This window comes from Neopsephotus bourkii, unplaced genomic scaffold (genome assembly GCF_033783945.1).
Source record: "Neopsephotus bourkii isolate Nb327-2 ecotype Australia unplaced genomic scaffold, CSIRO-AGI_Nbou_v1 NB_1266, whole genome shotgun sequence".
Lineage (NCBI taxonomy): Eukaryota > Metazoa > Chordata > Aves > Psittaciformes > Psittacidae > Neopsephotus > Neopsephotus bourkii.
The window spans coordinates 381942-406235 of record NW_026901751.1 but is presented as its reverse complement, the minus strand read 5'-3'; the positions used below and the strand labels follow the sequence as shown (position 1 = coordinate 406235).

Sequence of the window (24294 nt, the reverse complement as noted above, 5' to 3'; positions counted from 1 at the left end):
TGGGAAAATATCAGAATATTGCTGGGGTAGGTTTCATTTCATCTGTGGATGTGTGGTTGTTCCTGTGTCCTGCCTGTGCTGGCTCACACAAGAATGCACAGCCATACTCCCTGTCTAGCTGGGGAGCACCAGCTCTATTCCCTGGAGCAGGCTTGCAGGGTGCACCTGCTCTTCTCTGCATGGGACTGGCCATAATGAGAAGGGGGGTGACGTACTCAGACACGGGGACCTGGGCAATGGGGCAGCCTCGTGCCTGGTGCTTGGGAAAGGAAGGAACTTCCCAGTTCACATCCAACCCTCAGTGTCCAAAGTTCCAGCAGCAGGGCCCAGCCCAGCAGCACAGACGGCACTGCAGCAGGTTTGGCCAAACCACCCCTGCCAGCAAGGGAGGTCATCGGCTCCCCGGTGCCTCAGGAACCTGGGTGCAGCCCAGCACAGCCCAGCCCAGGAGAGCACAGCCCTGGCCCTGGCCTTGCCATCGCTGTCTTCCAGCAGCACTGGCTGCCTGCAGGCTGCAGCCTGGAGCAGCCCCTGAGCATCTTCCTGCAGTGGGGCCATGGCCCTGGGCCACGAGAGCCTGGCTGAACCGCCCTGCGCTGCACCAGAGTGCAGCCACCCAGCACTGGCAGAGGGAGGATGTGGCTGCCCTGAGAGCACCCAGAACTGTTCAGCCAGGACCTGGGGAAGCAGGGCCCAGCCTCAGGGGCACTCAGGTGAGGCTCACACATGGCTTGGCAGTGGGACAGTGATGAGGCCTCAGGGGATGGTGCCTGAGCAAAGCTGCTTTGTACAGGAGAGCTGCTGTATAACCTCATTTTTCCAGGGGGCACAGGCCTGTCAGAGGTCAGATGAGCCGCTCTATTGTGGAGGCATTACCCATGAGGATGGAGGGCAGAAATGCTTGGCACATGGCACAGCTATGTTTCCAAAAGGAGAACAAGTGGCTAGGGAGAGACTGCAAGAGGAGGCAGCAGGAGTGTTCTGGGAGAATACCTCCTGGAAGGGAGTGGGATATTGCAAACCAGACTGTGAGAGGGCAGAGGAGCTCTGGAGGAGAAGGAAGGCCTAGAGTGGGCAATGCCTTGCTACTGACAGGGCAGCCACAAAGGACAGAGCCTCATCAGGCTTCCAGCAGCTGCTAGGCAGCTAAAAGCTGGCTGGCTAAGCTTAACAACTGGTCAGGACAAGGCTGGGGTTGTATCTTCTACACTGGCCTTCAGCCTGGGATCCCAGCAGTGGGGAAGGCGTCTGAGGGGGCAGAATCCCTGGATCTTTCTTGTTTTTTGGCTGTCTGGCATGGGCTCTCACAGTGCTGAGAGCACAGACCTATGTGACCCCTTTGCTTTATCATGTATTGTGTTCCCTTAGCTTAGTTGACTTGGGTCAGTGATCCGTGAAGCCTTGCCGGAGCAAACAGTTACTGTCAATAGGTCTGAATGACATTTCCTGGTGCTAGCATAGGGTCTTCTGCACTCTAGTGCATGGTGTGGCCTATGCAAGTTTCAGCCCTACTTACTGCTGTTGTTCCTCTCAACTCTAGACTAGCTATTCTACTCCAAGCTTCAGTGCATGTGCTGATTTCTGGCCTTAGACTGCCTATGTACGTAAAGAAGGCAGAAGCTGACCAGTGAAATTAATTCAAAAGCTGAATAAATAGATCTATTTTCTTACTATTTTCTTCTTTTCTGTTATGTGTGGTAAAGTATCGTGGGACCTCACTCTTGGAGGCCTATCTGCATAGGGCTCCAAGCTTCTTTCTTTATCTCCTGTTTCCCATTTTCTCATTCCCCCACCACTTGAGATATTAAAGTACTACAGTATAATGAAGTCAATAAATGCGTATTGCCACTGCATTATTTTTTAAGACATGGGAACAAGATCCAGCAAGGCTATTCCTGGATTATGGATCCCTACTTTCTGCTATTGAACAGACAGCTCTAGGGCAGAGTGCAGCCATGGTCAAATACCTCTTTATGTCATTCCATAAAAAAATCGAAAAGGCGGATAAACAACAATAAAATCAGTTAGTGCATGGGTTGGTAATAAGGAGAAAATAGTAATACTAAGAAAACTATCCCAGTTGAAACCAGGACAGGGTAACTTAAGTTGTTTTGTAAAAGAACTACTTACAGAGATGTTTCAACTGCAAGCAGATTAGAGAAGGGAGGGAGCTCTCTGCCATCCTTCCTCTGGCCTACTGCAACTTTGGGTACTTCAGTGCCAACTCACACAAGTCAATTTATCTCAAACTGCTTCTAAATCAAAATACAACTTTAAAACCTACCTTAAATACAACAGAAAGGCCATAGCAACATGAGTGCAGGACCTTATCAGCCTGCCCTTGGACAGATGTCTCATATAGGACATCATATTTGTCTCATTTTTCCTTGTTCTGGAAGCCACACAGGGGTCAAGATCTGCTTTGGCTTGGGAGGAACTTGCTCTGACTGGAATTTAGCACAGATACTGCACCTCTGCTCCAATGCATTCTGGTGCTTGCCTGACTTTTGTGTTTCCTTTCCAACATCTATAAATGATAATTTGTGAAGCAACCAGAGTGACTGTATACAACATCCTTGCCAAACAAGCTCTTTCCGAAAGCCAGACTTCTGCTTTGTTGCCTTCACCCCCATAAAAGTGATGAGCAATTGACACATGGATTTCCTTTTTTTGGAAGATTTCTGTCAAGTTTCTTTTCTGCAAGGAGCAGGGTTTTCCTTGTGCATTTCAAACCACAGAAATGCAGAAATACTCAAAATCCAGTGACCAGTACAGGAGATAATGCATGGCTCTTCTGTGAGCAGCCACATTGAAGCTTTCTGTCACACTCTATCTTGCAGAGCCATGAACTTCCATCTTTACAGCTTTAGTGGTGCCAGCTAGAAAACACCTGAACTCCATCTGCTTTGAACAGGAGATCTCTTTCTGTGGCAAGCATTTACCAGTGCATAGTGATCACATTGACTCTTACGGCAGCTCCCGGTGTCATACTGTTGGGATGCAGGAAATGTGAGTCATCCCACCTAACAACTGCTTTAGTTGTACTGTGACACTAGGATCTAACTCATCCCTCTAAATAAATATTAACAAACACAAGAGAGACACTAACAGTCTCCTAAATCAGCCTTTCTGCCAGGAAGGCAAGAAAAACTGGCAGCTTATCAGTCCTTGTGTTTGAGAATTTAAATGGTTTTTATAAGGTCCAAGTTGTGATCTCGGCCAGACAGGATGTTGCAAGATAGCAGAACTTCCCTTCAGGTTTAGAAGAGAATGCCCTCCTTATCTCTGCCTAGAATCCTGTCAGTGAATAAATATTGCTGCCACCAAATGAGGGTGCTCCCAAGGGCAGTGCCTGTGAGACAGATGAGTTAGTATATGGAAGGAGAAAGATGCAAAATGTACAAAGGCCTTTTGTCAATCTGAGTCCGCTTGTATGTTGTACAGGATTGTAATATCTTGCATGATGGCTCCAGGGTTGATATTTCTCTGGCTTAGTCATGCAGGCCCCTTTTACAAATCAGAGACAGAATCTCCTGCAGCGTTACTCCCAGGAGCTGCTTTAGATATCAGTGTGGTATACGAGTTGTGTTCTGCACGGCATAAAAGAGCAGATGCTAAAATCCTCTATAGTTCAAAGACTGTGAATAGGAAGAAATGACTCATTGTCTCTCTTGATTAAAAAATGGTGGTATTACCAAATGCAGTTTTTATATGCCAGGTTCTGAACAGAGGGAAGTAGTTCTCACAACATGCAGCTGGATATATTCTTGTTGCTAGAACAACAGGCATCTGCTGATGCCAGAAGTATCTGTGAGTTCAAAACATGAATGGACAAGTGAATAGTAAAAATCTAGGTGTTGTAAATGCAGACAATCTTGATCTCAACTGATTTTAAACAGCTTCAGTGCAGATACCTACTCACAAACATCAGACTCTCCTTGTCACTGCCAACAGAAAGAACCAGGAAGATCTAGGGCATCCCTTCCGAGTTTATTTTGAACGCCTACATTTAGAGAGGCCATTCATGTACTCCAGACCCTGCTGCAGACTAGGAGAGCACCTTGGAGGAAATGTGCTGGTTGTGCTCTTCCAATTTGCTCTTGATGATGGCAGAAGATAGGGCATGGGGTTAGTCAAACCTTTCAGCTGAGCTGGTTCCACTGTTCTAGGTGTGCCTGTTTCTCTCATCAGACTACATGCCTTTAGGGAGGGAGTCTTCTCCAGTCACAGCACTGACGAGTTACTTCTATTCCATACCTCTGACATTAATCTTATGACCCTACTGCCATTACTGCTGCAGTGGGTCAGGTGTGCTGTGTATACATGTGACCGCATATGAATCATGAACCATAATATGGACCATGGAATGGTTTGGTTGGAAGGTACCCTAAAACTCACCCAGTTCCAACCCCTGCCACGGGCAGGGACACCTTCCACTGGAGCAGCTTGCTCCAAGCCCCTGTGTCCAACCTGGCCTTGGGCACTGCCAGGGATGGGGCAGCCACAGCTTCTCTGGGCACCCTGTGCCAGCGCCTCAGCACCCTCACAGGGAAGAGCTTCTTAACATTTGATCTAATCTACCCTCCTTCAGTTTATAACCATTCCTCTTGTCCTGTCCCTACAGGCCCTTGTCCCAAGCCCCTCTCCAGCTTTCCTGCAGCCCCTTTAGGCACTGGAGCTGCTCTAAGGTCTCCCCTTCAGGAGCCTTCTCTTCTCCAGGCTGCCCCAGCCCAGCTCTCTCAGCCTGGCTCCAGAGCAGAGCTGCTCCAGCCCTCGCAGCAGCTCTGTGGCCTCCTCTGGCCTCACTCCAACAGCTCCACATCCCTCTTGTGCTGCTGCCCCAGAGCTGGATCAGGGCTGCAGGAGGGGGGGGGGGGGGTGGTGGTGTCTCCCCAGAGCGCAGCAGAGAGGCAGGATCCCCTCCCTGAGCGGCTGCTCACGCTCTGGGGGTGCAGCCCAGCACACAGGGGGGTTCTGGGCTCAAGCACACATTGAAGCCGGGTCATGGGGAGCTTCTCATTGACCAAGTCCTTCTCCTTAGGGCTGTTCTCAATCCATTCTCTGCACAGCTTGTATTTGTGCTTGAGATTGCCCCAAATGCTTCTGCTTTGCTTCGTAAACCTTATGAGTCAGACATAAAGAGAGAATTATGTCCATTATTCAGGAGCCAGAGGATTCCTTCTCCACTTTCCACAACATGCTGGTCTCAGGAAATGCATTGTACCCTCCCAAGCCTCGACTCCAAAGAAGAGTACATTCTCCTCCTCTGTGCAACTGCTTATGTCACAGATGCTGCCTTCTAGAAAGCTAAGCCAAAGTAGTTAGAACCTGGGATCTGTGCAACTGAAAAAATGTGCCCGGCGCTGTGACTATATAGGGTGTACAGCAGTGTTCAGTGCTGTCCTGAAAACCAAATAACCATTGCAAAGGACCGGCATGTTTTGGGCGAGCTACATAGAGGTGGAACAGGAGTTTTGATATATCTCTGTTCCTGCAATTGTTGGTCAGGAAGCAGTAAGGCTTCACGAAGAGCCACTCAGGTAGTAATATGAACCAGCTTTGTAACACTTACTGAGATATAGGTGAATCCTTCATACAAATGGTGTCAGTGCAGGGCATAGGAACATGTAGTCAAAGACCAGCTCGGACACAAAATGGCATGGCTCTCTCTGCACTCTGCTGCCTGTATCACTGCCAGCTTCTCGTCTTGCTTCCTAGCCCAGAATTACCAGGGCTTGACCATCTGTGTTTGCAATGCAGCAAGTGAAAGGGAACATGACCTATCCTGTTCAGGTTGTCCCTTCTGCTGGAAGGCACAGTCTTGCTCAGATTTTTTGCTTATTTTGTCTCCTATACTCTGCTTTCCCCCAGAGCAGCTCAGTGAGTTCTTTTGGGGACATGGGCCACCAACAGAAGATCTGCACCTTCTCTTGTGACAGAAATGGTGAGACTTGGAGTAGGAATGACCCAAAGTCATTGTCTCTGCATGCCCGCAGAATACCAGGCGGTTCTCTGAGCCCAGCACTGTCCTGCTTCACTGCCCTACCGGGCACAGCCCCACTCCGCTCCAGCACCCCTGAGAACGATGCAGAGGCCAAGCCCTTCACAGCTTCTTTCACAGAGTTTTCTTTCCCAGCCCCAAAATACTTAACTCGAGCAAGACACAGACAGAAAAGACTTAAAAAGACATTGTGTAAATCTACATCTCCTGACATTGTGGCAAGCAGCCAGAGCAATAGCAGGCAAATATGCCCTATCTTCCCACTCCTGGAGGGCAAACTGGTCCTCCTTGTAACAGAGGTTCCTGTTTGCCCTTTGCTCTGACACTCCACAGACATTCCTGTTCCTACTTTTATGAAGAGCAGTCTTTTGGGGGCTTGCAGTGGAATTTAACATAAAAGCACCTCTCAGTCTCCCTCATGAATTTCCTGGCCCTTCTCCTTTAGTAGCAGTGTTCGGTCACCTGTGCCTCTGCAAGCAACTGCCATTCCCATGCTTTGTGCTTAGTGCAGGGTGGAGTTTACCAGCCCAAGGCTGGTCAAAGTAGGCGGGCACTGTAGAATAGTCAGTCCTAGGGTTGGGACATACACAAATGAGGGGACAGGAGAGAGGAGACAGGTATAGGTAAGAGCTGAGTACATGTGTCCGTGAGCTTAGCATGAAGACGGGTGTCAATACCTGAGTACAGGGCTGTTTGTGTGGCTGCCCGCAGGAGTGCGTACGACAGCAGTGTACGTGTGTGAAGGCAGCTTTGCCTGAACCAGGTGTGATGGTACTTCAAGAGGACGTGTTAAGGTGAGATTTTCAATCATTTCTTGGTCTCTGGTATGAACGCTTTGGTGCCCAGGACTGCATTCACTGTCCATGCTCAGCAGCCTGAACTGGGAGATAATTTTTGGATAACGCTGTAAACATATGGATGACAGTAAATTGCTACATGAGTCCTCCTGCAGACACAAGCTGTTAGTCTGCCTTAGAGGGTAGTTCCTGCTTCTGTAGGCTGTCTTCTCAGTGCCCCTTCTCAGGATTTCCCACAGTCATGTCATCATTCTCCTTTGAATGGGTGGATGCTGCTTCTACAGCACAAGCTGGTCTGGCCAAATTGAAGGATTTGGCAAAGCTATTAGCAACCGCCAGTGCCATCAAAGACCAGTGTCTGGGGTTTCCCTTATCTCTTTGCTGCGCTGCTGCCACTACAGCAGCGAAGGTTCTGTACAGGTCTGGAGAGCTCCCCAGACCTGCAGAGCACTCAGCCACAGTCTGTGTAGCACAAGGTATTTGGGGCTGTATTGTTGGATGCACAGGTTCGACAGAGCAGTACTCTGAGGATATGCTGCCCATGTTCAGAGTGTGTTTGGTGGGTACATCTCCCTGGGGCTGCTTGCTACTTTCAGTAACGCTCTTTCTTTGCCAGGATCAAGCATTTCCAAGGCTCCTCTGTATTTCTGGAAAAGCTTAAAACTCTGTTCATTGTTTTGGAGACTCATGCTGCTCAGTCAGGCAGATCCCAGTTCTTTGCATTCTCAAGTATATGCTGTGGGAGACTCTGGATTGTTGTATTTTTCAGTAGTTTCTGCTGTTCATCCTTAGTGCACGGAGATTTTTCCCGTTCTTTTGCTCTCAGCCAAATCCTAGCTCATCTCTCTACCAGCAGGCAGTAACAGTGTGCGTTTTCTTGTTCGGCAGCTGAGATTGTCTCAGTCATTCTGGAATGATCTTTGTAGCTTTATGAGGGCTTCATATTTCACTTGTTCAATACAAAATGAACTGAATCACTTGTGACTCTGAATGTTTGCTGTAGGGAGAACGTGGTTAAGCATAAGACCTTAATTTATAAACTTCCCATCTGCCACAGTTGATAGACACAGTGGTGAAAGTAAAGTTATCTAATTAGTTTTCTTTTATATTAGGAAACGCCTGATAGAGCCTCTGCTGTTCTTTTCTTCTCCTCTGTTCCATTTCACCAGGCACACACAACCCATTTCAGTCCTTGTTCCCTCCTTGTGCAACTGACTGCCCTGTGGGTCAGAGCAACAGTCATCACTACTTGTGTAAAAGTGAAGAAGCTGTTGAGGCTGTGGCCTCATGTGAGGCCATTTCTACCAAGAGGAGACATAGAGATGGCTGTGTCTCCTCCTCATTTCACAGCATACTCTGTGAAATGTCTAAAACATCACACTGTCCCACCCTGGTTTGGTTCAAGATAAAAGCACACTCTTGCTTCCCAGGAAACATGAATCTATTCTCTTTGGCTCATACTCAGACTATTCACATAGGTTTCAAGATTAATGATTTATGTGGTTTAAAATCTGCGTGGGTATCTTAATGCCAGTGTTTGTGTCTGCTAACAGAGTTTTTCCCAATTAAGAGCTTCCGGCTTTAATCCAGGAACTCTGCTGGGAGTTACAATAACACTATTAATGGTACCAGATGGAAGCGATATCGTCAAAGCCAGGACTTCTGGTAAACACTGCTGTATTCATTTGCAAGGAGGAAGATGATAATATGACTTACTTTTACAACAGTCTTTTATTGCAGTTCTTCCTAGGCATCACCCAAACAGTGACCTGAGTCAGCTGCTTCTCAGACCTGAACACTACAATCTACTTGTATAATCAAAAAACATCAGCAGGCTCTTGTCCAGGAGACCAGAAGTAAGTGGTTCCTCACTAAATGCACAGCCCTATCCTTGCAAGACATTACTAAAGTAAAATTCATACTGAGGTAGGACTTACCGGCAACAATCAGGCTTACCCATTGGGCTGGGAATTGTCCTGGCTCTGAGCAATTAGAATTGCTGCCTTACAAATCCTAAACTCAAAATGAATGCACAGATTAGATAAATAAGCTAATTTATGCACGTATGCTGCAAGGAAAGATAAGTGCTGTTTCTAGTTGGTTAGCAGGAGTGACTGTACCTGGAAATCTCAACATCAGTGCTAGAGGAATTAAAAACATGCAGGCTAGTTGGCAAGTTTCACTGAAAAGGGAAATTGAGGCAAAGTGTAAGAAGAAAGTTAGGGAAATTTCCACTGTGACCATTCAGGCATTATCATGGACCCAGAAGATAACTTGGTAAGCACACAGCAGAGAAGTGAGGCACAATTTATACCTCTGCTGCTTTCAAGGGAGGCAGCGGCTCTACATGGCCATGGCTGCCTGAGTTCTGTACAGTCATGGGCTACACAAAAGCTGTGCACAAAGCTCTGAGGACCTGACCTCCAGTATTGCTCTGTCCAGGACTCCCACCTTGCCCTGCAGCCTCAGGACCTTACTCTCTCTATACTTTCTGGCTGTGGAGGGACTGGCCATGCCTGAGAGCCAGTAAGCTGTTTTAAGTTTAGTTCACCTTGGGAAATGTAAAGCAGTTGCAGTGGCCTGAGATGCCTGTCTCCACTGCAGTACAGCTAACATGCCAGCCTGGCATGTGGTGACAGGGGAGCACACCAAGCTGTGAGGTGACAGGGTGCACTACAGCATTTTTCAATAATGAAGTCATCCACAACAGGTAGAACAAAGGTTTAGTGGAAGAAACAAGGAGCTAAGTTTGGGCAGACCTCCAAGTTGGACTACCACGTTATGTTGTACCTCTTCTCACAGAAGACCTACAGCGTTAGTGGGGTTGGAGGGAAGAGTAGCAGGAGACAGCTTCTAGAAAGGAGTTAGACTAAGAAAGGTATTGGTTGTAGGTAAGCCTCACCTCAACAAGATGGATCAGAAACTCTCATGACTTTCTAGCGAAATTGTCTGTGATGCTCTGATTGTGGAGGAGATATTGTTGTGCTTGGATTTATTACAGCTCCAAATGACCTCCTTTTGTACGTGGGATTTTGCCTGTCATGACAATAAAAGTTTCCTGAAATTCCAAAAAGAATATAAACAAAAGAAAAGGAAACATACATTTTATTTGTACAGCACTGTGGCACAAAACCAACTGTAAACAGTGGTCAGAGCAGGAGCTTAAAAGTAACAGCATGGAACTGCTGAATTGTCCACAAAAAGAAAAAAAAAGTTTTTTCATCTTTCCTCCATAAAAATTGCAGGGATCATATCTGCAGGAATTGTGTATGCTAAGTACATATTTGTGTGTACTGACTTATTTAAATTCATTGAACTAGCTCTTAAGCTTTGATAAAAGTGCAAACATGCTTTTCAGTGATCTTCTAAGACAGCATTAGAATGATTTGCTGACAAACAGCGGGTTTGTTACTGAAAACTTTCAACCCTGCAGTATTTATGTTCTTTCCAAAGGCACTTTTTGCTGTGGTTATCACAGCATCACCTGTAGCGTGGCAGCTTTTCAAAACCCTGAGCCTGCAGAGGGATTCAGAGGAGTCTGATTCGCCGCATCCTGTCTTCATGATCCTGAACTTCCCCTGTCTCTGCAGGTCTCTTGCATCATGATGAAGTCTAGAAAGGTGCAGGTGCTCCTGATTCTGGCAGTTCTGACCTTCCTTCTCATCCACTGCCATTTCCAACCCTGCAGCAACAATGCCTCTGCGGAAAGAAAACCTTCTTCAGTCCACATCCTCATTCTCTCCTCCTGGCGGTCAGGGTCTTCCTTCACTGGACAAATTTTCAGCCAGCACCCCAGTGTCTTCTACCTGATGGAGCCTGCATGGCATGTGTGGGTTAAGATGTACCAGAGCAGTGCCAAGGTCTTGCACATGGCAGTGAGGGACCTTGTCAGGTCAGTCTTTCTGTGTGACATGTCTGTGTTTGATGCTTACATGTCTAGCCAGAAGAAAAAGTCTGATTTATTTCAGTGGGAGACAAGCCGAGCCTTGTGCTCCCCCCCAGCCTGTGACTTATTCCGTCGCAGTGATATAATCACTGCAGGCAATTGCAGAACAATCTGTGCCAAGTCCCCATTCAGCACGGTGGAGGAAGCCTGTAAAACCTACAGCCATGTTGCCATCAAGGAGGTTCGGTTCTTTGACCTGAAAGTTCTCTATCCCCTTCTCACTGATCCATCCCTGAACCTCAAGATCATTCACTTGGTCCGTGACCCTCGGGCTGTATTCAGGTCACGAGAGAATACACTGGCAGACCTGAAACGTGATAGTAACATTGTTGTGGGGGCCGAGAGGACAAAGGGAGAAATGGGACCTTACAACACCATGCAAGTAATCTGCAAAAGCCACGTTGAGATATACAAGGCTGGCAGCCAGGCTGTCCCCAGCTTCCTGAAGGACCGCTACCTGTTGGTTCGCTATGAAGACATTGTCAGAGACCCACTAGCATTGGCTGCTCAGATGTACAGGTTTGCAGAACTCCACTTTACACCAGAACTTCAGAAGTGGGTGCACAACATCACCCATGGGAAGGGGCAAGGAGCACAGGCCTTTGATATTAGCTCCAGAGATGCGCTGAAGGTATCTCAGGCCTGGAGGCAGACCCTTCCCTTCCAGAAAATAGAAAAAGTGCAAAGGGTGTGCAAGGATGCAATGGACCTGTTGGGCTACCAGCTCATTCAGTCTGAAGAAGAGCAAAAAAATATGTCACTGGGTCTTTTGTTTGATCATAACTCCTCTAAGTAACAAATTTTGAAGGCAGAAAAGCTGTTCTCTCTCAAGGCTGCAGAACAGAGAACTGTTGTTTGCCAAAGCAAAAAAGAACAGAGCTATGTGCATGCGTGTTAAGAGTGCACACATGGATGTGCTATGCAAGGATAAGTAACAGGATCCCCAGCTGCACTTGTGACAGCTTTCTCAGCAGCACAGGTTGCTCTCCAAAGTCCTGGAGGCTCAGCCACAATTGCAGAATCATAGAATCAGCAAGGCTGGAAGACGTTTAAGCTCATCCAGTTCAACTGTTGCCCAGCACTGCCAAGGCCACCGCTGACCCATGGCACTGAGGGCCTCATCTACACATTGTGTGAACACTCCAGGGACGGTGACTCCAACACTGCCGCGGGCAGCCTGTTCCAAGGCCTGAGCATCCTTTAGGGAAGGAATTGTTCCCAGTCTCCAGTCTAAACCTCCCCTGGTGCAGCTTGAGGCCGTTTCGTCTTGTCCCATCCCTTGCTCCTTGGGAGCCCAGCCCCTCCTGGCTCCATCCTCCTGTCAGGCACTTGTAAGGAGCACTCAGGTACCCCTGAACCTTCTCTTCTCCGGACTGAACCCCCCAGGTCCCTCAGCCGTTCCCCATCACACTTCGGCTCCAGGCCCTGCACCAGCTCCACTGCCCTTCTCTGGCCTCACTCTAGCACCTCAATGTCTCTCTTGTAGTGAGGGGTCCAGTGCATAACACAGGATTTGAGGTGCGGCCTCACCAGTGGCCAGTGCAGGGGCACAATTGCTGACCTGGCCCTGCTGCCACACTGGTGCTGGTACAGGCCAGGATGCTGGTGGCTTCCTGGCTGCCTGGGCACAAGCTGCTCATGTTCAGCTCCATCAATCAGCACCCGCAGGAAAACGGAGGCTGAAGTAATGCAAGTCTGTTTTGCAAATTAAATCCATGGTTTATGCAAAAAAAAGAAGTACAGGTAGGTTGGAGCAAACAATGCCAAAGGAGTGGGGACCAGACATCAGAGCTCAAAACCTTCACGGACCACAGCTAAATGTGTGAAACCACACAGAGCAATTATACTGCAAAGGAAGAAGAGATATACATGGAAGCTGAATAAAGCATCGTTTGTGCACACTGCCACGCGTGATAAGTAATGGCAGAAGAGACGCAAGGATGACCAGATGTTCATTTCTAGAATGATCCTTTTTTTGGGGATAGTTGAGTTTTCAAGCCCAGTTTCCTTTTGCTTCATTCCTGTGCCTGGGTATCCAGCCTTCATGGCAATGTTTGGGGAAATGTTTGTGCTCATTTACTGTATAATGGGAAAATTGAATAAACCAGCCATAGATAAAAATAAAAACTTCTGAGTTTGCATATGGTGATCCATTTATTTTTTAGCAGAAATAATTCTGTCTTCTAGCTTCCAAAACCAGTAATAGTTGTTCTCCTGGACATTGTTAGAGCCCATGTTCTTGAAATCGTGAAGCAAGATGGTAAAGTTGATGTTATTAATCAAACCCTGTAATATTAGCATGGGAGAATACATGCTGAAAGAGATAATAAAAACTGGAATTGTCTCAACCAGCCTGAGGTTTTAACTGACGTACTCTGTAATGTCAGTGTGAGCATTTCAACATCACAGGGACCTTTTTTGGCCACTCCCAGTACACAGGGTCACTCTCAAGACATCTCAGCACTGGTGTATGAGACCAAGTGCATCATCTTCCAGCATGAATGTTCTTGATCCCTCTTTTGAACAGTTACATTTTCATTGTTACTATCTCCAAATGACTGCTGCTAATCAAGGTTTATTAACAGCAAAAAGTAATGACAACTGGCAGACCAGGTTATTAAATAACCATCCCCAGCAGTCTGAAGTAAGACACATGACAGACAGCAGGATGCTGTTGTGCACTACTGAAGCATTACAGGTTAGAGCACTTAAATGTGACTGTCAGACTTTGGTGACATGCCTATTCAAAATCCTTTGCATGCAGAGCAATATGCAAGTGGGACTGTCCATCCGCTTATATAGCAGATACACACTCTTCATTGAAAAAAGTTGATACTATATGGAGCCTTTATCTTCACCATTTTCTACTTTAAGATGTTTAGTGTACTCAGTAATACAAACCGGGCCTTTTATGAAAAGAAATACTTTAAAGCATTTCTGAAACTTCAGAATGCTGCACCAAATTTCCTGTTGGGACCAGACACCAGAGCTCAAAACCTTCACAGACCACAGCTAAATGTGTGAAACCACACAGAGCAATTATACTGCAAAGGAAGAAGAGATACACATGGAAGCTGAATAAAGAAAGCATCATGTGTCATGCTGCCACATGTGATAAGTAATGTCAGAAAAGATGCAGTTCTGGTGTCCTCAACATAAAAAGGACAGGGATCTGTTGGAACAAGTCCAGAGGAGAGCCATGAGAATGATCAGGGGACTGGAGCACCTCCCATATGAAGATCGGCTGAGAAAGTTGGGGCTGTTCAGCCTGGAGAAGAGAAGGCTGCGTGGAGACCTCATAGCAGCCTTCTATCTGAAGGGGGCCTATAAGGATGCTGGGGATGGACTCTTCATTAGGAACTGTAGTGACAGGACAAGGGGTAATGGGTTAAAACTTAAACAGGGGAAGTTTAGATTGGATATAAGGAGGAAATTCTTTCCTGTTAGGGTAGTGAGGCACTGGAATAGGTTGTCCAGGGAGGTTGTGAATGCTCCATCCCTGGCAGTATTCAAGGCCAGGTTGGACGAGGCATTGGGTGATACGGTTTAGAGCAAGGTGTCCCTGCCCATGGCAGGGGGGTTGGAACTTGATGATCTTAAGGTCCTTTCCAACCCTAACTATTCTATGATTCTATGAAATACGCATCTCTGAAATGACTAGGGTTTTTAAAGTTCCTGCACAGTCCTAGATCAGCCATTCCCCTCTGCTTTGCCAGCTAACTTTTCCTAAAGGCTACCCGCTTTGCTACGTTTTCAGCTCCAAATTTTGCTATCAATTTATTTCTGACAGACTCGTCATCTTTTTGCAATTCCAAATCATCCTCTCTGCTCCACACAGGGTACCCGTCCTGGCGCCGCCCCGTCTGCAGGAAGTGCAAAGTAGCCTCCGCATCACCGCTGTTTTTCAGAAAGGCCTGTGTGACAGTGAGCAGGTCCATGCTAGACGTCTCCATTAAGCACTGCATCATTTTTACTGCATCCCCCACCGTCCTAGAAGAAGAGCAAGTGCTTGTTGGTTGTTCTTCCATCTGTAACCTGGTGTCAGGGCCAGCAGAGTCCTGCAGGACAGTTTTCAAACCAGATGCTGTTTCTCCTGGGGAAATTCTCTCTTTTGTAGGAACTTCTCCTGAGATTTCTGAAGTGCCACTTCTTGACTAAGAGAAGTAGAGCCATCAGTTAGACACGGTATGTTCTGGCAAGTTTCTTTCATCCCCGCTACCCAACCACCTTCCACTGTCCCTCTACAGTATGTAAAACCCTCAGAAATTACTAGACAAGGTAAAATTCATGCCTGAAAGTGAAGCCATGTGTTAACAAGGACACAGAAGACCACAGAAAGCATGAAATAAGACAGAATTTAGGAAAGAAGAAAAAAAAAGTATAAAAGGCAAAAGCGTTAATGCAACGGCAGGCACACTTTATGCCTGAGGCGAAAGGCTGACGTTCATCTGCCAGCGCAGCTCTCGGTGTGACCGCACTGCCACATCGACTCCCTCCAGCCAAGCTTGGCCGGGGCTCGACCTAAGACAAGACAGCGCAGCGGGACGCCGCTCTTCGCGGCCCACGCAGTTCACGGCTCACAGGAAACAGAGTCACGGGGCGGTCTGGGTTGGAACGGACCCTGGCGCGCATCCAGTTCCCACCAGGGACACCTAGCGGCAGGCCCGGGTGCCCGCGCAGCCTCGGCGCGGGTCGCTCGGGCCCGGTCTCACCTCCATGTTGTCGAACTCGCGGTTCGCCGCCTCGAAGAGCCCCGCACGCTGCGCGGGACGCAGGTGCCGCAGGTAGCGGTCGCGCATGGCCTGCCAGCTGTGCGGCATCAGGCGCGCGCGCTCCAGTTCCTGCCACAGCGCGCGCCCGCGCGCCCGCGCCTCGCCTCGCTCGCGCACCGCGCGCAGGAGCGCCGCGTCCTCCGCCGGCGAGAAGGCCAAGCGGCCGCGCGGCGCGGCGGCGGCGGCGGCAGCTGGCGCCGCGGGCAGTCGGAAGGGGTCCAGCGGAAGCCGCTCGTTGCGCCTCACGCACTCTGTCACGTACTCGGTAGAGACGGACCCGTCGGGAGCCGCCTCGCCGGGCTGTGCCAAGAGCAGGGCTCCCGGCTCCTGCACGCGGCACAGCCGCCCGCCGCCCGCCAGCACGAGCGGCGCCAGGCGCAGCTTGGCCATCCCGGGCCGCACGTAGAACCGCATCGGGTTGCCATTGTCGCACAGGAACAGCGACCGCGAACGGTTCGCCATACCGGCGCCCCGGGCGCGCAGGCGCGGTACCTACCGGAAAGGCTGGGTGGAGCGTGGAAGATGGCGGCGGTCGTGGAGGGCGCGTGCGAAGCGGCGGGGACCGAGTCGCGCCTCAGCAAAAAGTGAGGGTGGCGGCGGGGCCGCGCCGGCGGAGCCGCTCCGTGCGGGCGAGGCCGCGCCGGGGACGCGAGGCGAGTGCCCGGCTGGCCTGGGCGCGCCGCCGCCAGGTCACACGTCGGAGCGCGCCATGCTGAGCCCCGGCACCGTGCTGCTCCGCGCCTCGACACGGACCTGGTCCTGGTCCTGGTCCTGGAGGGCCGCGGCCGCGCTCCGGTGGCGGCGGGCGCTCCATGACCAGAGCAGGTCGGTGCTTCGCGATCTGCCCGGGCCCTCTTGCCTCGTCAAGACCGTGCCCGCGGGGTCGGGAGCCGCGGGAAGAGCCGCTCTGCGGGTGGGCCGTGAGGCCGCCTTCGGGACCCCGGAGTGGCGCCGGACGCTTGTCTGGGGGCAGAGCGCTCTGTTCCAGCCACACCCGGCCCGTATGTGCACAGAGGCGCGCGAAAGGGCCTGCGGCAGTTGGTGTGTGTCTCGAATATTTGTGTCTCGACGCTTAAACACGCTTATTTTGACTTTGTGTCAGAATAAGAGAAATGAAAAGGTTATTGTACAGTAAGCTTTTTATAGTTCTGCCATGTGTTACCTGCTAGCAGAGTTCCTGCTGTACCTGGTTCCCTTCTGTTCTGCAGTGAGCTGAAGAGGCGATTAAAAGCTGAGAGAAAAATTGCTGAGAAAGAGGCAAAGCAGAAAGAACAAAGTGAAAAGCAGTCAAATAAACCTGCCTTGGCTTCTGACTCTGAGAATAACACTGGGGCTGATGAGGAGAGCTTGGATCCAAATGTGAGCACCTGGCCTCATGCTTATGGCTATTCTGAGAACAAATGTTACTTACATTGTTGGGAGTTTTTTGATTCATGGGTAACTAAATAGTTAAAGGGGGAGAGACCTACATATTCCTGTATAAGTGAAGCTGTGTTTAATTCACACACTGTAAAGTATTTTCATTTTCTAACAGAAATGTGTTGGTTTTTGTTTGTTTCTGGTGACAGCAATACTACAAGATCCGTAGCCAGGCGATCCAGCAGCTGAAGGGCACCAGTGAAGATCCCTATCCTCATAAGTTCCATGTGGACTTATCCCTCTCAGATTTTATAGAGAAGTACAGTCATCTGCAGCCAGGAGATCACCTGACGGACATTACATTGAGAGTGGCAGGTAAAAGCTTCTCTGGGTCTGTTGCTTTGCTAAGCCAAGTCTTTGCTGCTGTAGAAGTGCTAGACTATTCAGGACGTGCTTCCAGACTGAGTGGGCCCAAGCCACATCCCTTACACCTACAAGATCAGATTATGGTATGAGCTGCAGTACCCTGAAATTTATAGTCTTTTGTGCACTGGTATTCATTTTGAGACTTGACTGCTGTTCTTCCAGTTAGTGATCCATTCGGAACTGATGAGCCTTTGTCCAAGTGATAATACTGCGCTTTTTGCCCCTGTGCCCTTTTTGCTAGAGACTCCTTTGCTGATGTACTGCATGCTTTGATATTTAGGTCGAATTCATGCGAAGCGTGCCTCTGGAGGGAAGCTGATTTTCTATGATCTTCGTGGCGAAGGAGTCAAGTTGCAGGTCATGGCAAATTCCAGGTAAGGAGAGGTATTTGCAGAAACATTCTGAAACGAACTGTATTCTGGGCCTAGATACCTGATTTGATCATTCTCTTCCTTCATCTCCTTAGGCAGTTTGTCTCTGTGTTGGCTTAGGGAGCCAGGTAAACTTTTGCTTAGGATGTTGTGGTTAGCCTCCCTGCTAGAAGAGTCTTGGGAGAGACTTGCAGGACAGTTTGGATTGGTGAATTTTAAACAAATGTGCTTACAATGGTTTTGTAATTACAGGCTCTACAAATCCGAGGAAGAGTATTTCCGTATTAATAACAAGCTGCGTCGTGGAGACATTATTGGTGTAGAGGGGAATCCTGGGAAAACAAAGAAAGGGGAACTGAGTATTATTCCTTATGAAATAACTCTGTTGTCTCCATGCCTCCACATGTTGCCTCATCTTCACTTTGGCCTCAAAGATAAGGTAATTATCATATCTGTCACTCTTGAAGGGAGTTTGACAGACAGGTCAGAATGGATGACCTTTTATATCTGCTGGTGGTATCAGTCACCAAAAGAACATTAATTTTGTTTTAGTTTTTCTTTGGCACATTTTATGTAGCTTGTTCTAAAAATACTTGTTCTTTCCAGGAAACTAGGTATCGTCAGAGATATTTGGATTTGATTCTTAATGATTATGTGAGGCAGAAATTTATAACCCGTGCAAAGATCATTACATATATTCGGAGCTTTCTAGATGAGTTGGGCTTCCTTGAGGTAAGGCTTCAGTGTTTTGTCTCTGTGTACTGAACTTGTTTAGAGCTTCTCAGCTTCAAGGGTGTTTTATATTCAGGCTCATATGCAAGTATTTATGGAAGTGAGAATAATTACTTCAGCATGGTGTGTTTTATCAGTGTAACATAATGGGAACAATTCCTTTCATCTCTCTTTAAAATTAAGATTACTCCTCAGTTGATGAGGTTATGACTCAGGAAACTTTTATCAGGGTATACTTCAAACTACTGCTGTCCTGTCCTTATGTCAGTAAATTAAGGTGAAAATAACACCTCTGAAATGTTTTGTCTCTGGAGATAAATGCAGATTTTACTTCCAGTAAGTAAAGTTGGTTTTGTCTTAAGATCTATTGTAGCATATGAAGAAAACATTACTAGTTCTGCTCTCTTGCGTCCAGATTCTTGGTTGTTCTTTACAGTTAGCAAAAAAGTTAGAACTTAATGTAGTTTATTTACAAATGTTTATCAACTGAATGTGCAAAAGCTGTCAGTGGGGTTTTTTTGAGAGCAATGGGTTGCTGACCTGTGCTGTATTGTCTCTTTTGTGTGTGTAATGATTGTAGTGCTTCAGGCGGGGCCTCATGGGAGTGGAGCAGAGAGGGGGAATCCCCTCCCTCAGCCTGCTGGCCATGCTTTTCCTGATTCATCCCAGGATACGGCTGGCTTTCTGGGTGCATGTTGCCAACGTTTGTCCAATTTCTCAAGCACAAGTATCCTCAAGTCCTTCTCTACTGGGCTGCTCTCAATCCATTCATTCCCAAAGCTGAACTGATAGTGGGGAATTGCCCTGACCCAGGGGCAGGAACTTGCACTTGGCCTTGTTGAACTTCATTTTCTGCAATGAAGAGATACAATTTTGTGACTATGGCTCAGCCAAGTTCCTGGCTTTGATAATGCGAACACGGCAGGTTCACATTTATAGGAAATAAAAACGATTCTTGATAGCTACAAGTAGTTTAAATAATTTGTCTTTATGGCTGCATCTTTTAAAAGTAAGTGCTCTTTAGTTCAGAATAATTTTAATTTACTGAAATGTCAAGCAATAAACGAAATACAGAGATTTTTCATCAGAGCTAGCCATGGTTTCTTTGATTGCTTGATCTACAGAGTTCTGCTTTGGATACAGTTTCACAGGTATGAGCCTGGAAACGTTTATGCCACTGTTAAATTATTTTGTTGTTGTTATTTTACAGATCGAAACTCCTATGATGAATATAATTCCAGGTGGAGCTGTGGCAAAACCTTTTATCACATACCACAATGAACTGGATATGAATTTGTACATGAGAATTGCGCCAGAGCTTTACCATAAGGTAAAATACAAACCCTTCTTATGGCTAAGCCCATATTCTCCAGACTGTTGTGATCTTATTCTAAACAGAAAGTGTAGCTGAAATGAGGATTATTCGTCAAGAAAGGTGGATTCATTTGTCTGGAGGAGAGAAAATGTATCTGGAGTGAAATTTGTACAGTCATGTTGCAGTTATGTGCGTTTGAGCTCTCTTCAGGTCTTTTGAAAAAGTTGGTTTGTTCACTGGGATTTCCTTTTGTTTAGATGTTGGTGGTTGGAGGCATGGACAGAGTATATGAGATTGGGCGTCAGTTCCGAAATGAGGGAATTGATTTGACTCATAACCCTGAGTTCACAACCTGTGAATTCTACATGGCTTATGCAGACTACCATGACCTGATGGAAATTACAGAGAAGTTGCTTTCAGGTGATGCATGCAATATTAAAAAAGAGTAAGAATCTTGTAGAAGTGTGTATTATGTGGCATATTCTCGTTCTAAACTTCAGGTTCCTTTTGCAGGGATGGTGAAACATATTACTGGAAGTTACAAGATCACTTATCATCCAGATGGTCAAGATGGACAGGCCTACGAGATAGATTTTACCCCTCCTTTCCGGCGAATTAGTATGGTGTATGATCTGGAAAAGGCCATAGGAGTGAAATTTCCACCAGCTGAGTGTTTTGAAACTGAAGGTTAGATGCTGAGTATGAATGTCCTGTCATTCTTCCTTAACAGAAAAACAGTAAAAAATCTTGAGTTCCCAGCCTGCAGTCAGTCTATCAGCTGCATTTTGAGGTGGTGCTAACATGCGGGATTTCTTTTCTCTGTTTTTGTCTGTTACTGAAGAGTCCAGAAAGAAGCCTTCATGCCTTGCAGTCTTTAGCAGGATCTGACTCTTTTGCTACTTCCTTTGTTGAGTATATGTGATGTTGTTATTCCCAAGAAGCATGATCTGGGGAGTTCTTGATCTCCTGAAGAGGCGCAGCTTTTTATTATTTCTTCCGTCTTCTGTGCAGTTGGATCTCTATGTGTGTGGTTGTAGGTTAGGAGTATGATTACTCTGGGCTTTCTTCACAATGTGTGTATGGGCTATTTTATTCCTGGAATCCTGAGCCCTAAAAAACAAGCTCATATATTTTTTTACATTTTATTGCTATCCCCCAGTGATAATAGCCAGCACTTGTGTGAGGTTGCGCTTAACTGTTGTGAAGTTTTTGAAATACAAAATAACTTAAGATTTTAGTGCAAATTGATCAAAAATCAAACTCTATTTTTGTAGATTGACTTTTAAGCTCATGGTTTCCATGATGTGTACCATTAAGATCTTAGAAATCACTCTTAAGACACATTGAAGGGTGCAGAAATGTAAAAAAAAAAAAGTGGCAGCCTGAGTGGCTTTTCTGATTTTTCTCTACAACAATTTCAGAAACTCGCAAGTTCTTTGATGATCTCTGTGCAGAGAGAAATATTGAGTGTCCGCCTCCAAGAACAACAGCCAGGCTTCTTGACAAGGTAAGTAAAGGTGGTGTTTTTATAATCCTGATGTCCTGAGGGATCTTTCCGTATCAACAGGTACCAGCAGAGGTCTCTTCAGAGCAAAAGTTTAGCTGCCTTTTGGAAAACGTGAAATGCACTTCAGCTTTTCTTCACAGTGAGAAAACTTGCTGCATCAAAATCTTTTTGGTGTTGTCTACACCAAAATGTAGTTTACCAGTGCCTGCTTAATGTGAGCTCTAGAGTTTGATAACTAGTATCTTATGATTAAAGCAGATGTGCTTTGCCTTACGTCAGTTTTATCTGTGAGATCTGTGCATTTGGATGTACCTTACAAAGCTAGTAGGCTTACCATGTAGTTCTTCTATCAGTTCTACTAAGTCTTTTCCTTTGTACCTAAAATATTGCCTGATAGCTTTTTTTCTGCTGCTTTTCCTATTGGCTGTTGTCACAATGTCCAATTCGAATAATGCTGTTGGGTTTTTTTGTACAGTTTCTGCTATGTCATTTTTCTTATCCAAGCAGGACATGTACTCTCTGTTAATGAAGACATTAGCATGATTAGTAATGATCACTTGGGAAACTTTTCAGTTTTATGGCACCTTCTTCAAATGTGGAGAAAAGGAAGTAGGATGTGTGGGGCAGGCAGTGCTACTACGAATGTGATACTGTGCTCTGCATACTTGCTTTGCTTTTGTTTTCCCAGTTAGTTGGTGAATTCCTGGAAGTCACATGCATCAACCCTACATTCATCTGTGATCACCCACAGATCATGAGTCCTCTAGCCAAATGGTAAGTGTGAGACACAGTCAGTGTGTAACTCTTTTAAACCCTCTACTCCTACTTTATTAACAAGGAAAAAAAATGAAGAAAGAAAAAATCCAAGTCACGTGTGAAAACAGATTCTGATGTTGTATACTAGTTTGTGAACTCTTACACCAACCAAGGTAGACATTGGTTCCTGAAACCCAGGGCACAGGTGGGCTGATGTTCAGTGATTTGAGGTTTTGACTGCTGTTAATTGCTGAGCATGGGCACTCCTCCTGACCACTTAATTTATGTGGTCTTTCCTTCTGTAAAGATGTTTATTTGAAGGTGTGGTTGTTTTATCTTCACTTAGGCATCGCTCTCATGTGGGACTAACAGAACGCTTTGAACTCTTTGTCATGAAGAAGGAGGTGTGCAATGCATACACAGAACTTAATGATCCTTTCCGTCAGCGGCAGCTGTTTGAGGATCAGGCCAAGGTATGGTCCTTGCTGATACAGAATCACTGATACAGGCACATAAGCAAAGAAAATTCTTATGTTAGTCCCTAATGCTGTGTCGTGGCTTAAGCCCTGGCAGTAACTCAGCACCACGCAATTGCTTGCTCACCCCCCTTCTCCTGCCCCCACTCCCAGAGGGATGGGAAGGAGAATGGAAAGAATGCAGTTCCCACGGGTTGAGATAAGAACAGTCCAGTAACTAAGGTATAACACAAACCACTACTGCTACCACCAATAATAATAATGATAAGGGGAAATAACAAGGGAAGAGAATACAACCACTCACCATGTCTTCCCCTCCTTCCTGGCTGAGCATGAGACTCTGAAAGTCCTTGGTCAGACTAAACATTACTGAGCAACAACTAAAACCATCGGTGCTATCAGTGCTGTTCCCAGGCTGAAAGTCAAAAACACAGCACTGCACCAACTAAGGAGAAACATGACTGCAACTGCTGAACCCAGGACCGAAACTTGCAGATCAGGAAGGAACTGAGCCTGGAGCTGTTTTGGCAATAGCTGTACAAGTGACCTCTGTGGTTGTCCGGCTGCTGAGGTTCCTTCATCTGTTTCTTATGCAGCTGTACAAGGCTCTGGGGTATTATCAGTTACATGGCTGCTAAAAATATAAATATATTCCCCCTTTTTGGTAGGAGTTAGCAGAAGTGGTACTACTGAGCTCTGTGCAACCCATGTTTTACTGCTCATTCTCTTAGGCAAAAGCCGTGGGTGATGATGAAGCCATGTTCATTGATGAGAACTTCTGCATGGCGCTGGAGTATGGCCTTCCTCCCACAGCAGGCTGGGGCATGGGCATTGATCGCTTCACCATGTTCCTGACGGATTCCAACAATATTAAGGTGAGTGGTGGAAATGGCAGCACCTACCAGGTGTGTGACACTGCAGAACAGCCTGCCTCTCTAACCAACACCAGACACCATGGCCATTGAATGGAACGCTCTCTACAGCTACCTGAAAGATAGTTTCGCTAAGTAACCGGAAATAGGACAAGAGGAAACGGTATCAAACTGTGCCAAGAGAGGTTTAAAGTGCTCCATCTTGGCAGTGTTCAAGGCCAGGTTGGATGTAGGGGCTTGAAGCAAGCTGCTCTAGTGGAAGGTGTCCCTTCCTGTGGCAGGGGTTGGAACTGGGTAAGCCTTAAGGTCCCTTCTAGACCAAACCAGTCTGGGATTCTGTGATAGTAGGAGCAGTTCCTTCTCCAAAGGGTGCTCAGGCATTGGAACAGGCTGCCCAGGGCAGTGCTGGAGTCAGCATCCCTCCAAGTGTTCACACACCATGGAGATGAGGCCCTCGGTGCCATGGGTTAGTGGTGGCCTGGGCAGTGCAGGAGATGAGCTGAAAGGGCTTTTCCAACCTGGCTGGTTCCATGGTGCCACGGAAAGCTCTTCCCTCATGGCACATGCCTGACTAGGCCCGCTGCGGGGCCAGAGCCAGTGGCCGCTGGCAGGGGGTGGTGCCCGGGGCGGGCCGGTGTCGCTGACGGTTCCCGTTTCCGCAGGAGGTGCTGCTGTTCCCAGCCATGAAGCCGGAGGACAAGAGGGAGGCACCGCCCACCGAAGGCACCTCCGTGTGACGGTCGTGTCAATAAACAGCGCTGCTCCGCCCGGCCTTTTGTGTGTGTTTGTGCTCGTGCGCGCATGCGCTGCGGCCCCGCTCCCGGCGGGCTCCGCGACAGGGGCCCGCGCGTGCGTGGTTGCGGTGTGGCTTTTCCAGGGGCCGGGGGGGGGGGGGGGGGGTGCGGCCGCTGCCGTGCAACGGGGATCTGGGACTCGGTAGAGGCCTCTTGTGCCGCGCTGTGGG

The 24294-nt window shown here is 47.5% G+C and overlaps 3 protein-coding genes across 4 annotated transcripts; 2 read left to right on the top strand and 1 right to left on the bottom strand.

The window, feature by feature from the left end:
- Positions 1-10291: 10291 nt before the first annotated feature.
- Positions 10292-11540, top strand: LOC133218533 (carbohydrate sulfotransferase 4-like). Its single transcript, XM_061365032.1, has one exon. It carries the CDS (start codon positions 10401-10403, stop codon positions 11538-11540), a length of 1140 nt encoding a protein of 379 aa, XP_061221016.1. The 5' UTR covers positions 10292-10400.
- A 2839-nt stretch (positions 11541-14379) lies between these two features.
- On the bottom strand, positions 14380-15978 carry TERF2IP (TERF2 interacting protein). The gene is made up of 2 exons (XM_061365015.1): positions 15457-15978; positions 14380-14898 (listed from the first exon to the last, which is right to left on the bottom strand). Exons 1-2 carry the CDS (start codon positions 15976-15978, stop codon positions 14461-14463), a joined length of 960 nt encoding a protein of 319 aa, XP_061220999.1. The 3' UTR covers positions 14380-14460.
- Positions 15893-24095, top strand: KARS1 (lysyl-tRNA synthetase 1). Of its 2 annotated transcripts, none has more exons than XM_061365014.1 (14): positions 15893-16100; positions 16725-16875; positions 17085-17250; positions 17582-17675; positions 17925-18111; positions 18279-18404; positions 19615-19734; positions 19977-20139; positions 20233-20406; positions 21141-21226; positions 21915-22000; positions 22329-22455; positions 23190-23333; positions 23993-24095. In XM_061365014.1, exons 1-14 carry the CDS (start codon positions 16039-16041, stop codon positions 24065-24067), a joined length of 1761 nt encoding a protein of 586 aa, XP_061220998.1. In that variant the 5' UTR covers positions 15893-16038; the 3' UTR covers positions 24068-24095. The 2 variants fall into 2 exon arrangements, with proteins under 2 accessions (XP_061220998.1, XP_061220997.1); XM_061365013.1 differs by lacking the exon at positions 15893-16100 and adding an exon at positions 16168-16341.
- The last annotated feature ends 199 nt before the right edge of the window (positions 24096-24294 follow it).